The sequence below is a fragment of the Taudactylus pleione genome, unplaced genomic scaffold (genome assembly GCF_031769625.1).
Source record: "Taudactylus pleione unplaced genomic scaffold, aTauple2 ptg000082l, whole genome shotgun sequence".
NCBI classification, from domain to species: domain Eukaryota; kingdom Metazoa; phylum Chordata; class Amphibia; order Anura; family Myobatrachidae; genus Taudactylus; species Taudactylus pleione.
Window position 1 is genome coordinate 8,828,537 of NW_028284484.1, and position 19,034 is coordinate 8,847,570.

The 19,034-nt window shown below is 43.4% G+C and overlaps 1 protein-coding gene across 1 annotated transcript in view; it reads right to left on the reverse strand.

Annotated features, from left to right (window-relative positions):
* The window catches only part of GABRD (gamma-aminobutyric acid type A receptor subunit delta), a 108,147-nt gene that overhangs the window by 34,855 nt on the left and 54,258 nt on the right, over positions 1-19,034 (reverse strand). Inside the window, exons 6-7 of the mRNA XM_088468221.1 lie at positions 10,979-11,061; positions 9,520-9,657 (exon numbers count right to left, since the gene is read on the reverse strand). Of these exons, the coding sequence (XP_088324347.1) occupies positions 9,520-9,657; positions 10,979-11,061 (221 nt within the window). The remainder of the gene's footprint in view (positions 1-9,519; positions 9,658-10,978; positions 11,062-19,034) is intronic.

Sequence of the window (19,034 nt, forward strand, 5' to 3'; positions counted from 1 at the left end):
TACTCACCCTCGCAGATCCACACTTCAACCCTGGCATTCCAAATGCACCAGATATGTGCAAAAGTGTTCCCGAACCGCCGAGCGACAGTGGAGAAGGTCACGCTCTAAGGCAGATTTTCTCCATTTCAAATTTATGCTCTCATCCTACAGTGCTGCCCTTTCCCTTTCTAAACAGTCATACTTCAAGCACCTCATCTCCTCTCAATACTCAAATCCGCAGCGTCTCTTCACCACCCTGAACTCCCTCCTCTGCCCACCCCCTCCTCACCTTCCCTCCTTGCTCTCTGCCCTTGACTTTGCTTCCTACTTCACATCTAAAATTGACTCAATATGTCAGGATATCATATCCCACCAGTCGCCCAGCACTACACCTCCTCCTTTCACGAGTCATCCCTCCCCTTCCATTTTACCTACACTAACATCCTTCTCCCCCGTATCTGGAGAGGAAGTCATGACCCTTATCCAGTCCTCCCCCCCTTCCACCTCCCCCCTTGACCCTATCCCTTCACGTCTCCTCCGCTACCTCTCTCCCTGTGCCTGTTCCCATCTTGCCCACCTCCTCAATCTCTCCCTCTCATCTGGCACTGTCCCTTCTGCATTCAAACATGCCCTTGTCTCCCCCATTCTTAAAAAACCTACTCTTGATCCTAACACTCTCGCCAACTACCGACCCATCTCTCTCCTCCCTTTTGCATCCAAACTCCTTGAAAGTATTGTTTACAACCACCTTACCAGCTTTCTTTCCTCCCACTCCCTCCTTGACCCTTTTCAGTCTGGCTTCCGTTCTCTCCACTCCACAGAAACTGCCCTCACTAAAGTCAGCAATGACCTCCTTGCTGCCAAATCCAAAGGCCACTACTCTCTACTCATTCTCCTTGACCTTTCTGCTGCTTTTGACACTGTGGACCACCCTCTCCTGCTGCAAATCCTTCACTCCCTTGGTCTACGTGACACTGTCCTCTCCTGGCTATCCTCCTACCTTTCTGATCGATCTTTCTCTGTCTCCTCTCATGGCCTATCTTCCCCCTCACATCCTCTCACAGTAGGTGTTCCCCAAGGTTCTGTTCTTGGACCACTCCTTTTCTCCCTCTATACATCCTCTCTAGGTTAACTCATCAGCTCTTTTGACCTCCATTATCATCTTTATGCTGACGACACTCAGATCTACCTTTCCTCCCCTGACATCTCTCCCTCTCTCCTCACTCGGATCTCCAACTGTCTTTCTGCTATATCTTCCTGGATGTCCCAGCGATTTCTTAAACTTAATATGTCTAAGACTGAGATGATCATCTTCCCACCCTCCCACATAACCTCACCTCCCACTATTTCTTTATCAATTGACGGCACAACTATCTCCTCTAGCCCCAAAGTGCGCTGTCTTGGAGTTATCCTGGACTCCTCCCTCTCCTTTAAACCACATATCCAGAACCTCTCACAGTCCTGTCATTTCCATCTTAAAAATATTTCCAGGAACAGACCCTTTCTCACCCAGGATGCAACTAAGACGTTAATACACTCACTGGTCATCTCAAGATTGGATTACTGTAACCTTCTCCTATCTGGCCTCCCCAAATCCCATCTCGCTCCTCTCCAGTCTATCCTTAATGCTGCTGCACGGCTTATCTTCCTCTACAAATGCTCTACATCTGCCTCCCCTCTCCTACAAGCCCTCCACTGGCTCCCCTTCCCCTTCAGAGCCCAATTCAAGGTTCTCACACTCACTTACAAAGCCCTCACACACTCCTCTCCCATTTACATCTCTGACCTCATCTCCCTTCACTTTCCTGTCCGCCCTCTTCGTTCAACAAATGCACACCTCCTCTCATGCCAGCTGATTACTTCCTCCCACTCCCGCCTCCAAGACTTTGCCCGTGCCGCTCCCCACCTCTGGAACTCTCTCCCTCTCCCCATCAGACTCTCCACCTCTCTACAATCCTTCAAACAGGCTCTCAAGACCCACTACTTCATCAACGCTTTCCAGCTCTCATCCTAACTTGCTACTACATGCTCCCTCCTCCCTATCTTCCCCAACTGTATCACACCCATCTGTCTGCCCCTCCCCTTGAGAATGTAAGCTCTTGCGAGCAGGGCCCTCTACCCTCTTGTGCTTCTCCTTACTATATGTTCATCTACCTCTTACTCACCACTAGGACACCTAACACTTGGTGCCTATGCTTTGCTGCTTATGTGGGTGTTATGGCCACCTATGTATCAATGTATATTATCCATGTCCTTGTCCTTCATTGTATTGTATTTTACTGTAAGTCACTTTTTGGGTATGTACCTTGTAAGGCGCTGCGGAACACTTGTGGCACCATATAAATAAACGATAATAATAATAATAATATATATATATATACACACACATACATATACAGTGAATTAAATAAGTATTTATCACATCAACATTTTTCTCAGTAAATATATTTGTAAGGGGGCTATTTAATGAAATTTTCACTAAATGTCAGCAACAACCCATGCAATCCACACATGCAAAGAAATCACACCATAGATGTTCATAAATTAAGTTACGTGTAATAATGTGAAATGACACAGGGAAAAAAGTATTGAACACATGAACAAAGGCATGGAAAACCAAGACACCAGCTGAAATCTATCAGTAATTAGAAAGCAATCCTGCCCCTTGTCAGTGGAAATTAATATAAGCTGGTTCAGTCTCAACTGATGGCCTATAAAAAGGTGTCTCAATACCAAGGTGTCACACAAGAAACATCTCATGATGGGTAAAAGCAAAGAGCTCTTTCAAGACCTTAACAACTTAATTGTTGCAAAACATACTGATGGCATTGGTTACAGAAGGATTTCTAAACTGCTGAATGTTCCAGGGAGCATGGTTGGGGCCATAATCAGGAAGTGGAAAGAACATAATTTCACCATAAACTGGCCACGACCAGGTGCACCTCACAAGATTTCTGACAGAGGAATGAAAATAATTATCAGAAGAGTTGTAAAAGAGCCAAGGAACACTTGTGGAGAGTTTCAGAAAGACCTGGAGATAGTCGGTACAATTGTTTAAAAAAAAAACCAATAAGTAATGCACTCAACCTGTATGCACGCTCACCATGCAAGACTTCATTGCTAAAGAAAAAGCATGTTGACGCTCATTTAAAGTATGCTGCACAACATTTGGACAAGCCTGTGAAATACTGGGAGAATATAGTCTGGTCAGATGAGACCAAAATTTAACTCTTTGGATACCATCATACAAACCATGTTTGGAGGAGAAATAGCACTGCACATCACCCCAAAAACAACATAGCAACAGTGAAGTTTGGAGGTGGGAACATCATGGTGTGGGGCTGTTTTTCAGTATATAGTACTGACATACTTAATTTGATTGAAGGAAGGATGAATGGAAAAATGTACAGGGACATTCCTACCCGGATACTGAAGATGAAACAAGGGTGGATATTTCAGCAAGACAATGATCCCAAACACACAGCCAATTACACTCAATTGGTTTCAGAGAAAGAAAATAAAGCTGCTAGAATGGCCCAGCCAATCAACTGACTTGAATCCAATTGAAAATCTAAGGAAATAACTAAAGATCAGAGGGCCTGATTCAGACCCGGTCGCAAGCGCTGAGCGCTCGCAACCAAGTCGATGGTGGCCCAGAGCGAATGCGCACGATGGAGCCGGCTCCATCGTGCGCATGCGCGAGACCCGGGTAGCGACGGCCAAGCCGTCGCTTCGGGTCTCGTATCAAAGGGGGCGTGCTGTCGATGTTGAGTGACAGCACGTCCCCTTTGGTGGGCGGGCCGGGGGAGTGGCTGCCCAAATGGAGGCGTTCCCATTGGAGCCGAAATCTCTCTGGGGCTTGCAGCAACGAGACGCTACCACAAGGGTCTTGTCGCAAGCCCGATGACCGCGATGGTCTTGACCATCGCGGCCATTTTCCTGGCCGCTCGCTATAGCTGTGGGTGGTCACCCACAGCTATGCGAGCGGCCAGGAGGCCGTTCTGAAAAAAAAAAAGCCCGGCCCTGATTCAGAGCAAGCGCTCTGTCAAGATTTGAAGGCTGTTTGTGTGGAAGAATGGGCCAAAATCACACCTGAGCAATGCATGCGACTAGATTTTACATACAAGAGGCATCTTGAAGCTGTCGTTACCAACAAAGGCTTTTGTATGAAGTATTAAATAAATTTCAGTAGGAGTGTTCAATACTTTTTCCCTGTGTCATTTCACATTATTGCACATAACTTAATTTATAGACATCTATGGTTTGATTTCTTGCATGTGTGGATCGCATGGGTTGTTGCTGACATATGGTGAAAATTTAATTACAACAGCCCCATTACAAATATATTTACTGGAGTAAAATGTTGATGTGTTCAATACTTATTTTACCATATATATATATATATATATATACACATTGTGATATGATTGGGGTAGGTGGACACCTCCTTACACACAGCAGCCAGGAAACAGCATCCCAGTCGTGGGTTTTCGTGCAAGCTGGTTGGCACCACAAACACAGCACTTTCGAAAGGTCACAGTGTCTCTGAACAAACCTCTGTGTCTGTTCTCCCCAGGGTGTGTGAGACACTGCATCTAAACTCTTACACAGCTATATTAAGACACTTCCAGGTGTAATCCCTAATTAGGCCTTTCAGCCTGAGAGTAGGCTAACACAGGAAACGGCACTGTGGATGGAACCCTCCCTTCTCTCTCACAACCACACCCCCAGGATCGATTCTCCAGCTTTTACAAAAGCCGACACTCAGATTTGTTTGTAAAACAGACTTTTCCTGGGAGATAAAATACATATTACAGGAATCTGGGACACATATACACGCCATCCCTAACTTCTCCAGTGCTCCTATCACAATATATATATATATATATATATATATATATATATATACATATATATAAAAACACACACATATATATATATATATATATATATATTTATATATATATATAAAACCCATGATAGCTGAGTGTCAGGAACTCGGGATTGTACATTTGTAAGAGCATGTCAGGAACCTGGGAATGCACATTGGTAGCCATGTGTTAGGAACTTGGGATTGCACTTGGGTGTCAGAGTCTCATGAACTAATGATTGCACTTTGGTAGCAATGAGTCAGAAACTCAGTACTTCACACTGGTAGAAGCATGTCATGAACAGGGGATAGTACACTAGTAGCAAAATGCCAAGAGCACAGAATATCACATCTGCAGCAGATTGCTAAAAGCATAGGTTTGCAGACTAGTAACATAGCACCAGGAACACAAAGGCCGAATGACCAGGACTATTTATTGTGAAAATGCATATGCCTAAAAAGTGGCCATGATTGCCAGAATGTTAAAGGACAGTATTGTGCCCATGGTCCAGGGAGCTCCATACTGAACACACTGCACCCATATACTATATTTATCTCTCCACCGGAACTGTAATGAATCTGTATTTGTATAAGCCTCCTAGAGTCAGTATAACAACCGCCTGTTGTTCCCATAGAGTACAACGCACTCACCGGCCTTAGGATGCCGCTAGGTCTTAACCTCCAGGCAGTAGGGGCTTATACAAACAGCGAGAGTTCACAAGGCAAAACTGAAGTAGTAGTACAAAGGTAATATTAACCAGGGAGCAGCCTGCAGCCCTGGACACAAGCTAATAATGGCCGTGCACACTAATAACAGTTAGCGTGATATCAGCAACACTAAATAATAATATTGCAGGGTAATATCACAGAGCAGCATGCACTGTGGACAATAACAGAATATGATTGCATATAAAAACAAATACATAAAATAGTGGCAATCACAAATAACAGATATATTGCAAGATGGTATATCTATAAACTCAGATACACATGCAGTTGGCAGTATGGAATTGCAGCATAACATATAATGAATAATATAATAGCAGTATATTAACCAGCATGTGTTTTGCAGAGCATAATAGCAGCAAGAGATATGTACATATATTGTAGGATGGAATAGTAACAGTACACAACACCAATGGCTTGCAGAGTGGATTTGCAGCACAATGAATGTTCCAGGACAGGAACCAGGAATACCAAACAGCAGATAGAGGAACAAGGACCGGACAAGAAACTATCTCTGGCAAGGCAGGAATGGGCTGGCTGCCCTATAACAGAATTCAGACCCAATCCCGTGTGAGCAAACGAGACCAGCCCCTGGTAATTACCACTATGAGCAGCTGAGTGCTGCATGTTCATGGTGGCTTCCCAGCTGGGAACAATCAGCCTGGACCAACTTCACTGTGGTTGTCTTTGCCTGTTAACCCTCTCAGCTCTGGCCAGAACCTGCAGCAGATATGAGCTATCACAACGCTCATAACAGGAACAACATTAATCACCATATAAATGATGACATTTTTCAGGAGATCTACGTATGTCCAGTAGAGAAATCATTGAGTAACTGGTGCCGGTGCCATTTTCCTGAAACTCAGCATGCGTAGTAGACTATGGCACAGTACCAGAGACATCTCGACAACTTCGGCAGCATGTGAGGGGGGGTACATGGAGACATGTGCCTATGTTCGCCTATGTGCTGTCTATCTATTCATTATCATAGCATTTTGGTACAGCTGGGCTTCCATAGCCTCCATCCTGCTGAATATACTCACAGTACCTGAACCATCCTGCTGTCCCCCCGTTTTCAGTATTATTAGCATTCTGGTGTTGGAGATAACATGATGGAGGAAGCATGAGCGAAGCTACCATAGGTGCAAGGAGTGCAGCTGCTATGTGGCCCAGAGCGGAGGGAGGCCCATCTTCCTTGTCAAAGCTATGTGTTATTGTGATAACTAGGGGTTATTAGCTTGGTAGATTGGTGTCAGTGGTGCAATGATTAGGTGCAGACTTAATGGCATTCCAGTAAGACAGGAAACATAAATAAAATAATAAACAACCTAGCCCTTTCTTAGGGCACTAGCTCACTTCTTGAACCCTCTCTAATGTGGTGCAGCTAGTCTGCCAACAAAGTCTCTGCCTGTTTCTTGCATGTCTATCGCCAGCTCCAGCCTGGCTTTGCTTGGCTGCCACAGCTACACAAACATAGTCCTGGTGGCCGTCCCTGTATCATACAGATATAGGCCCTGGCTTCCTCAGCCTGCAGCTTTACTGCTCCAATGTCACACAGTCCTAGAGTTTGTGGTTCCCCGTTGCCTCCTGCAAGATCCAGACATAGGCCTCCTGGCCCCCAATGGCTCGCTTAGCTTCACTGGGCTCTCTGGCTGCCACAATCCCACATAGATTGTTTCCCATAGCAGCCTGACTGGTCTGACTTCTCATCAGCCCACACCTGAGCTCTATCCACAAGGCAGCAATTAGGCATCTTCCCACAATGCCTTTCTAGTCTGTGTGGGCGGATCTCCCCTGTCCCACACAGAATCTGCTGCTCACCAGTGCCACGTCTGGTGATACTGCCACAGTTATATACATTTTTCACCATTGGGTGATACATAGGGGCCCTTACAAACCCCTACTGTGGGGTTACTACAGTGTACACTATTCTGTGGTATAAAATTAACTAGGGAACTGCTATAGGTAATAACATGAACTAGGGCACTACTATGGGGTATAAAATGAACAAGGGAAATCTGGACAGTGTATAACTGCTGCAGAGAGAGGTGTCTCTCTAACATTGGGACTGGGGGCTTAAAAAATCATATGGAATGCATACTACTGGAAAATTCTAACCATAAGGATTATATTTAAAAGAAAAAAATCCAAGTTGTCTTTTCAATTATTGCTACAGTACTTACATCTAGCAGCTAAATTGCACTGGTGCCTACCTCTGTTGGAAACATTGTGATCGCTTCTTAAAAAAAAAAATTACTAAAATCCTGGCGGTGAGATGGCTGTCAATTAATTTTGTTGTTGCATGATTTTTAATGTTGCATTTTTTGGGTTATACTACTTAATTTACATGTTAATTCATTATTAACTGATCATACACCCCACTTCCGCCACTCACCTTTTGTGTCGTCTCCTCCCTTCTGTGGAACCCCTACGTGTTTGTGTTATTTGTGTCTTAAGTATACAGTACAGCCATCATTAAGTTATATCCAATTTTGGCACTGGAATTTGATACCTCTTTACTGAATAAGGAGGAGGGCACTCAATGCACCTTGTCTTGAATCATTTATTATTGGAGAGCCTTTGATACAACTGTTAGACGTTCTATCCCAATTACCATGCATTTGGATGTCTGTGTAGTTATGTTTATTTGTTTTATATGTAATTCTTGTGAATTATTTTTGACACAATTTTATATACCTAATAAATATATTAAAAAAAAAAGGACTATAAAATGAAGCATAGAAATATACAAACATACATAAAACACATGAAGAAACACAATATGTTGACAAATGCAGGGCCAAGAACAAGAGCAACTGCAGTTCCATTTTGAATGCAATTTTTACACAGGGACAAACATGCAGACTGCATTCCAAAAGAATGTTCATGCAAATGAGCCCTAAATAATTCATGGAATATTCCAAGGAAATTGTGCATTTGCCTACAGACACATAGGTTATTGATCCCGCTACTGGAATTAGTTACATTATTACCTGATTACCTACAGATACAGAGGTTATTGATCCCGCTACTGGAATTAGTTACATTATTACCTGATTACCTACAGACACAGAGGTTATTGGTCCCACTACTGGAATTAGTTGCATTATTACCTGATCACCTACAGACACAGAGGTTATGGGTCCCACTGCTGGAATTAGTTACATTATTACCTGATTATCTACAGATACAGAGGTTATGGGTCCCACTACTGGAATTAGTTACATTATTACCTGATTACCTACAGACACAGGAGGTTATGGTCCCACTGATGGAATTAGTTACATTATTACGTGATTACCTGCAGATACAAATGTTATGGGTCCCACTGCTGGAATTAGTTACAGTATTACCTAATTACCTACAGATACAGAGGTTATGGGTCCCACTGCTGGAATTAGTTACTTTTTTACCTGATTACCTACAGACACAGAGGTTATGGGTCCCACCGCTGGAATTAGTTACATTATTACCTAATTACCTACAGACACATAGATTATGTCCCAGTGCTGGAATTAGTTACATTATTACCTAATTACCTACAGAGGTTATGGGTCCCACCACTGGAATTAGTTACATTATTACCTAATTACCTACAGACACATTGGTTATGGGTCCCACTGCTGGAATTTAGTTACATTATTAACTGATTACCTACAGACACAGAGGTTATTGGCCCCACTCCTGGAATTAGTTACTTTATTACCTGATTACCTACAGACACAGAGGTTATTGGTCCCACTCCTGGAATTAGCTACATTATTACCTGATTACCTACAGACACAGAGGTTATGGGTCCCACCGCTGGAATTAGTTACATTATTACCTAATTACCTACAGACACATAGGTTATGTCCCAGTGCTGGAATTAGTTACATTATTACCTAATTACCTACAGACACATTGGTTATGGGTCCCACTGCTGGAATTAGTTACATTATTACCTGATTTGAAGTTCATTACTTCTTTTGTGAATCTGTAGTTCGTAATAGTAAACTGAGGTAGCTCCAGTTTATCCAGTCCATGGATCTGTTCCTGGTTTTCTGACCAGTTGTAGAGGATGTCTTCAGCTGAATAGCCATCTGGATGTAGCATGATATTAGCACATTAGCATATTACACACGACTATACAGAATATAAATGAAGTTTGCATCATGGATTGTATGACATGTAGGAAGCTATATAACCTAGCCAATGAAGCTTTATACATACAGTAACATGACTCTTTTTCACTTCACAGTTTTACTCTGGGTAAAAATGTATTCCTTCTTAAGAAGCAATTTATTAATTTGTTGAAATGGAAAAAGAGTAAGACGCGAGTGTCCCTATTCAACTAAGTAAGAAGAGTCATATGAAACATTCTAAAAAACAAACAAACATAAAAAAACAATCATCATATGAATACAAGGTGGGTCATTATGTCACATAAGAATATTAGCACATGCCCCCCAACATTGAGACATGCAAAATCAAGACAAAATAAGCTCTGCCCCATAGATCCGACTCTTTCGCTACACCCCGTCCACTTTCATGTAAAGTCTCCCCCCTTAAAGACCCACAAATCAGGGCAGGTGGTAGATATAACAGTAAGTAGTTTCTCCTTTAGAGACCACCTATGTACACTTATCTCCTATAGACTGCGAAGGCAGCAATTTGCTGGGCTAAGCCTATCCATTTATGGGAGCCAAGGCAAAAAAGATGCATGTGATTATATCACTTTTATGCCTTATTGATGTAAAGGTTTCCTGGTGCTTTGATAGTATGTGTTGTCATCAATGTTGTTATCTTTGCTTCCAGTGTACACAGCGGTAGACAGAGTACTGAAGCCAATAACATAATTCCTAAGAATCAGTAAAGTATATACTTTGTGACCTTACTGGCCAGCTACCTACAGTTTTGAATTATAGAAAATTAATCATTTGACAAAGTTAAAGTTTGTAGTTTGTTCTTCGCCGGCATCTATTGCAGATTGAAGGTCCGGACAGTAAGTAACCCAGTGGTGGTTCCCACAATTTCACAAAGAGAATGGAGGAAATAGCCAATTGCAAAGGACGTGTGAGAGAGGGCACAAGTTGCTAGTGAAATAATGTCTGTACTCATAAGAAACCTCATTTATTTTAGAAAATGGCTATGTTGGTTTTCTGGAAAACTCGGTGGGGGCCTAGGGCTGATGATGAGTAGCCTGGGCTGAAAAAAGTAGGTGGTAAAACTGAGGTCTTCTATATGGTTTCACCATACTGTTTGGTATACACACCACTACATATCACCGTTTAGTAAATTTGCCACAAGCATTTTTTTTCTGCTATTAAAGTCTATGCTTCCCTTTAAATCCAGGTTGCAATAATGGTGGTCACATGCTATATATTCTACAGTATATACTGTAAGCAGGGTTCCATAACTTACAGCTTTCCAGGTCCAACATACACTCTTGCTCATCCATCGGGTACTTTGTTAAGTCCATATCACAAGAGACAATTGATGTAATTCTGCAAATGATAAAAGTCTAGTCTTTAGCAATACATTGGAGGCTAGAATGTGGAAAACATATGTAGGGCATAGGCTGGCCTGCTGGCTCCCCACTATATTACGCTAACAATAAACAACTCAGGGACAGGTAGTGGGCAAAAATAAGTCACCGCTTTATTTTAGCAATTACATGATCGCAGAATGAGGAAGAGGTAGGCAAGGCTGACATAAATTCTCTTTACGATAAATAGATAGAATAAAAGCAGCGCTAAAGCATAAAAAATCAACAATTTATTAACCACTAAATTGGTAATATTAGTTAAAATATGGTCATGACACAATAATTGAAAAAGGAATATTATCAATATTCAATTTGCAAATATATAAGGCACTAAAACACATTCAATGCTAGACATGCATGTAAAATTTGTAAAAGCTCACAATAATATGCAAATACCCTTATCAGGCTCCATCTAATTCATAAGCACCGCACTAGGGGCCTGATTCAGAGCCGGATGCTCTGAACGAGCGCCCGCTCTGAATCAGGGCGTTTTTTTTGTTTTTTTTTGGTGTGTCCTCCTGGACGCTCGCATAGCTGTGGGTTACCACCCACAGCTTATGCGAGCGTCCATGATGATGGTCGCGATGGTCAAGACCATCGCAACCATCGGGCTTGCGACGAGACCCTGCGGTAGGGTCTCGCTGCCGCAAACCCTGGAGTGATTTTGGCTCTATCAGAGCCAAAATCACTCCCACTGACATAAGTAGTGATGTCAGTGGGGCCGGACCCAGACGGTAGGCGCTCCCATGGGAACGCCTCCGTCTGGGCAGCCACGCCCCGGCACGCCCACCAAAGGGGGCGTGCTGTCACTCACCATCGACAGCATGCCCCCTATGGTGCGAGACCCCGAGCGATGGCTTCCCCATCGCTCGCCAGGTCTCGCGCATGCGCACGACGGAGCAGCCTCCGTCGTGCGCATGCACATTTGGGTGCCATCGACCCGCATGCGAGCGTCCTGCACTCGCGAGCGGGTCTGAATGAGACCCTAAGTCCAAAGAGGTGTTCCCACAAGATAACAGCTTGAATAGCTGGAAGGGAGTCCAATGTGTCCTGCATTAGCGATGGTAATGATGGTGAGTAAACCAACCGCAAAAAAGAGGTGCTCTCCTTATACTTGCTGTAGCCGTTTGGGGAATGGTAAGCAGCTCCAATGAGGGCAGTGTTCCAAATAGATGATTCCTTCCAAATAAGTGCAAGGTGCAAGAGGATGCCTGGATCAGGGTATAACACCAACGCGTTTCTCTGCCTATTGGCAGCTTTTTCAAGGCTTGAAATATACTGCAACTTAGGACAGAAAAAATAAGTAAATATAAAACTACATCTTATTTAAAAAATTTGGATAGAAATAGTCTCTTGGAGGCTAACATAAGAAAGGAAATGACAATCTCAAGTCAAAACGTAAATCTCTTTCTCCATCTGACACAATCCAATATAGTAATCTTCACAAATAAATGAGAACTTAATAAATTGGATTTTGAGAAGAGAACCTTAGATACAGGCCTGGTTAATAGAATATAAACAGATTATCTAAAATTTACAGCAGGATAGCATGTGTGCTTCTGGATTAAGACCAGTGATCAGACTTGCTGGTATTCAGCCTATGTCTGTACAAGTGTGTGTATATAATTTTTCGAAATATTGGAATATGCAGTATTATATATATTATATATATATATACACATATATACACACAGTCAGGTGCATACATATTAGGACATTGACAGAATTTTCATATTTTGGCCTCTATTCACCACCACAATGGCTTTGAAATGAAACAAACAAGATGTGCTTTAACTGCAGACTTTCAGATTTAATTTGAGGGTAATTACATCCAAATCAGGTGAACGGTGTAGGAATTACAACGGTTTCTATATGTGCCTCCCACTTTTTAAGGGGCCAAAAGTATTGGGACTATCAACTCAAAAACTATTTTATGGACAGGTGTGGGCTATTCACTCATTATTTCATTATCAATTAAGTAGGTAAAAGGTCTGGAGTTGACTCTAGGTGTGACATTTGCATTTGGAATCAGAAGCTGTCGACTCTCAATATGAGATCCAAAGAGCTGTCACTATCAGTGAAGCAAGCCATCATTACGCTGAAAAATCAAAACAAACCCATCAGAGAGATAGCAAAAACATTAGGTGTGGCCAAATCAACTGTTTGGAACATTCTTAAAAAGAAAGAACGCAGTGGAGAGCTCAGCAACACCAAAAGACCCGGAAGACCACGGAAAACAACTGTGGTGGATTACAGAAGAATTATTTCCCTGGTGAAGAAAAACCCCTTCACAACAGTTGGCCAAATCAAGAACACTCTCCAGGAGGTAGGTGTATATGTGTCAAAGTCAACAATCAAGAGAAGACTTCACAAGAGTGAATATAGAGGGTTCACCACAAGATGTAAATAATTGGTGAGCCTCAAAAACAGGAAGGCCAGATTAGAGTTTGCCAAACAACATCTAAAAAAGCCATTACAGTTCTGGAACAACATCCTATGGACAGATGAGACAAAGATCAACTTGTACCAGAGTGATGGGAAGAGAAGAGTATGGAGAAGGAAAGGAACTGCTCATGATCCAAAACATACCACCTCATCAGTGAAGCATGGTGGTGGTAGTGTCATGGCATGGGCATGTATGGCTGCCAATGGAACTGGTTCCCTTGTATTTATTGATGATGTGACTGCTGACAAAAGCAGCATAATTAATTCTGAAGTGTTTCGGGCAATATTATATGCTCATATTCAGTCAAATGCTTCAGACCTCATTGGACGGCGCATCACAGTGCAGATGGACAATGACCCGAAGCATACTGTAAAAGCAACCAAAGATTTTTTTAAGGCTAAAAGTGGAATGTTATGCAATGGCCAAGTCAATCCCCTGATCTGAATCCAATTGTGCATGCATTTCACTTGAGGAAGACAAAACTGAAGGGAAAATGCCCCAAGAACAAGCAGGAACTGAAGACATTTGCAGTAGAGGCCTGGTAGAGCATCACCAGGGATGAAACCCAGCGTCTGGTGATGTCTATGCGTTCCAGACTTCAGGCTGTAATTGCCTGCAAAGGATTTGCAACAAAGTATTAAAAAGTGAAAGTTAGATTTAGAATTGTTTAGTTTGTCCCATTACTTTTGGCCCCTTAAAAAGTGGGAGGCACATATAGAAACTGTTGTAATTCCTACACCGTTCACCTGATTTGGATGTAATTACCCTCAAATTAAATCTGAAAGTTTGCAGTTAAAGCACATCTTGTTTGTTTAATTTCAAAGCCATTGTGGTGGTGAATAGAGGCCAAAATATGAAAATTCTGTCAATGTCCCAATATTTATGCACCTGACTGTATATATATTCTATTTGGTGAAAGTCCAGATATATTAAACTTTCATAAATGTAGTGCAGCTACGTCCCAGCACCTAGCCAAGGAGCCAAATGATTCTGAAATATGTGGATAAAAGGAGAGTGCACTCGTGAATAGACAGAAAAACAATCACTTTACTTGATTAAAAGCTCAAATAATGAATCTAAAAAGAACACCGCTATAAGAATATCAGATTATCTCTTGAAAAATAAATAATTGCCCAATATATAAATAAATTAAATGCAAATGTTCCAATTCGATAATTTATTTCAGCAATAATAATTTAAATAATTGAACATAAAAATGAAAGATAAAAAATAAATGAAAAGATAAACTTGAGATATAATTAAAAATACATGCACCAGAATCCAATATGCAGAAATATATTATTTTTTTAGTGTGGTATATATTAACCACAAGTTTCAAATCACAATGGTAAAATCCAGATCCGTAGCTAGACTTTTTGGTGCCCTGTGCCAGAAAGAGCACTGGTGCCACCCTTCTCCCTATTTTTAAAATAGGGACAAAAGATTTGTGCCCGAAAAAGGGACTTGGCCTCATGGGGAAGCGCCATGACAAATCTCATTTGTCCTATATGAGGATGAAGGGGTACCAATCCCATTGTACTACTGTTGACCAGGTGTCACTGCCAAATACAGTGTGAATCCAATTGCTGCAGTGATGATGTCATGGAAGAGATAGGGGTGTCCAGGAGATGCCGGGGATAAAAGAAGTGGCAGCTAAGAGTGAGAATGATTGTAAACAAAAAATTGACAGGCTTGAATAGCGCCCCCTGCCCCGCGGTGCCCTGTGCCATGGCACATGTCACACTACACTAATTATGGCCGTGGTAAAACTTTATGACTATAAATTCACAATACAATGACTTAACGTCCTGTGAAACTAGCAATAATGTATCAGTTTGTGTATCGTTAACTTTTATCAATGTAAATCCGCATACACAAGGAAAAGTGTGGTCTCTCTAGTTAATGAGAAAAAGAGCAAATAGATATAATGAATGTAAAGCACTTATAATCTCATGTGCAAACTTCAGGCTGTATGGCAGGAGGAGATTATATTTTGATGCATGGAACGTGTTGTTACAGTCGTGTCTGACTGAATAAGTATGTGCAACTTTGCTCCTGTGTGAAGTATAGGAGGAGAAAATGAGAGTTATGGTAAGAACTTACCTTTGTTAATTCTCTTTCTTCGAAGTCCATGGGATCCACAGGGGGACCCTGGGGGTGTAGGTGATGGAACTGAATCCGGGCACCACACAGTTGAAAGCTTTCAGCTCCCAGGTTGCACTGGTCCACTCTCCCTATACCCCGCCCCCGAGCCAGAGGCACCTCAGTTGGTAATAAGCCTAAGACCGGAGAAGGATAAGAGAGAAGGAAGACTGGTACACTCAAGAATCACAATCACAGAGAAGGAGATGGGAAACCGGTGACCAGCAAGATAGCCCAGATGAAGCCAGGTGCGTCAGGGCAGGTGCCCTGTGGACCCTATGGACTTCGAAGAAAGAGAGTTAACAAAGTTAAGTTCTTACCATAACTCTCATTTTCTTCTTCAAAGTCCATAGGCTCCACAGGGAGACCTTGGGGATGTCCCAAAGCAGTCCTTTTAAGGGTGGGGATGCTCCTGCGCTGAGAGGAGAATCCGGCGCCCAAAGGAAGCATCCTGAGAGGCGAAGCTATCAAAGTCATAGAACCTTAGAAAGGTCTGGACAGAAGACCAAGTGGCCGCCTTACAAAGCTGAACAGCCGAGGCGCCATGGCAAGCTGCCCACGAGGGACCCACAAACCGAGTAGAATGAGCATTAACAGAAGCCGTAACAGGCAGGCCAGCCTGCATGTAAGCCTCTGAGATAGTCATACGAAGCCATCTAGCCAATGTTTGCTTATTGGCTGGCCATCCCTTCTTGTGAAATCCATAGAGCAGACATAAGGAATCTGATTTCTGAAGGGAACTGGTACGGTCCACATAAATCCCGAGGGTGCGGACCACATCCAAGGAGGCCTCACCTGCCAAGAGGTCTGGTGATTGAAAGGCTGGGACTATAATTTCCTCATTTATGTGAAAACTAGAAACAACTTTAGGAGGGAACTCCGGGTGAGTGCAAAGCACAGCCCTGTCCTGGTGAAATATCAGGAAGGGGGAGCGACAGGAGAGCGCCCCCATTTCTGACACTCTTCTGGCAGATGTAATTGCCAGAAGAAAGAGTCTTAGCTGTTAACCACTTAAGTTCTATCACATCTAGTGGTTCAAATGGAGGACGCTGGAGGGCCTGAAGAACTATTGCCAAATCCCAAGGATCCACTGGGGGGACAAAGGGAGGTTCAATCCGGAGAACACCCTGGAGGAAGGTGTAGATATCCGGAAGTGGAGCAATTCTACGTTGGAACCATACTGACAGCGCAGAGATATGTACTTTCAGCGAGGCCAGGTGGAGTACAAGGTCCAATCCAGTTTGAAGGAAGGCCAGGACTCTGGAGATCCAAAAAACCTGGGGGTCGTAATTCCTGGGACGACACCACTGGAAATATGTATGCCACACTCTGTGGTAGATCCTAGCAGAAGCCAGCTTATGCGCTCTAAGCATCATGTTGATGACAGAGCTAGAGAATCCTTTGGACCTCAGGAGGGATGTCTTAAGAGCCATGCCATCAAAGACAGATGGTCCAGGTCCTGGTAAAGGCAAGGACCCTGAGACAACAGGTCTGGATGTTGAGGTAGCAAGAACAGAGTGTCGATGGAGAGACTCCGAAGATCTGAGTACCAATGATGTCTGGACCAAGTTAGAGCCACCAGCAGGACAGTGCCTCCATCCTTGTTCTAGTCTGAATGAGGGCCTGTGCAGAAAAACGGGTGAGGAGGTCTTCGAAGGAATTGGAGAGCGTACCTGTGAGAGACCACTTCTGTTACCCAAGTGTCTTTGGTGGTTTGACACCAGCACTGGACGAACTGAAGAAGTCGGCCTCCCACTCTGGGATCCCCCAGAGGGAGGCCCGCCTCGTGAGGCTGAGAGTTTATCCTCTGGTTTGCAAGCAGGGCGTCTTGTGCTCCAGGCCTGTTTCTTTTGCGGTCGACTGTATAGGAAAGGACTGCCCTTTGGGTTTTCCTTGGGGATGAAAGGACCGAAAGGAAGAAGTTCGGAAACTTTGAAGGGGCAGATGCTGAAGGCAGAAAATAAGAGATATGGTAAGAACTTACCATATCTTGTTAAGTTCTTACCATTGTTATCTCTAATTCTACGAAGTCCATAGGGTTCCACAGGATACCTTGGGGTATAGGCGATGGCGGCAGCATCGAGCACCATAGAGTTAAATCTTTTAGCCTCCCAGGATGCACTGGGGTCCCTCCTCTATACCCCACCCCCTAGCCAAGGCCATCAGTTTCGTAACAAGCCATAGGCCGGAGGAGGAGAAGAAAGAGAGAAGAAAGTCTGGAACACACAAGAATCACGTTCTCACCAGAGGAAGACGGAAAAACCAGCGACCAGATGAAAGCCCATCTGTAGTACAGGTGCGACAGGGCGGGAGTCCTGTGGAACCCTATGGACTTCATAGAAATAGAGATAACAAAGGTAAGTTCTTACCATATCTTTTATTTTCCACTACAGGGTCCATAGGGTATCCACAGGATACCTTGGGGATGTCCCAAAGCAGTATCCTTTAAGGGTGGGGACGCTCCTGTGCTGGAAGGAGAATCCGCCGCCCGAAGGAAGCATCCTGAGAGTCGAAGGTATGAAAAGCATATTACCTTACAAAAAGTATGGACAGAAGACCACGTGGCTGCCTTGTAAAGCTGAACAGCAGAGGCACCACGGTGAGCTGCCCACGACGGACCCACAGACCAAGTAGAATGAGTTCTAACAGAGGATGTAACAGGAAGGCCTTTATGAATGTAAGCCTCTGAAAACTCCATGCGAATCCATCCTGCCAAAGTTTGCTTAGTGGCAGGCCAACCCATCTTATGGAAACCATAGAGGACAAACAGGGAGTCCGATTTCCTAAGGGAACTGGTACGATCAACATAAATCCTTAGAGCACGTACCACATCCAAGGAGGCCTCACTAGCGGAGAGGTCTGGAGAAAGAAAGCCAGTACTAGGATTTCCTTAGTAATGCGGAAACTATATACCACCAGAGGTAGAAAACCAGGGCAAGTGCAAAGCACCGCCCTGTCACTATGAAAAATCAGAAAGGGCGACCTGAGAGAGACCCCAAATCTGGCACCCTTGTAGCCGAAGTAATGGTCAGAAGGAATACAGTCTTAGCTGTAAGCCATTTTAAATCCACTGAGCCAAGCTGTTCAAATGGCGGTCCTTGGCGAGCTCTTAAGACCACAGCCAAATCCCAAGGGGCCACTCGTGGGATGAAGGGAGGCTGAATACGAAGTACACCGTGCATAAAGGCGTGGACATCAGGAAGTGTAGCAATCCTACGCTAAATCTAGACTTATAGGGCAGAAATCTGCCCCTTCAGTAAAGCAAGGTGAAGACCGTGATCTAAGGCCGCCTGCAGGAAAGCCCAAAAACCTGCGTATCCTAAAGACCTAAGGATCATATCCTT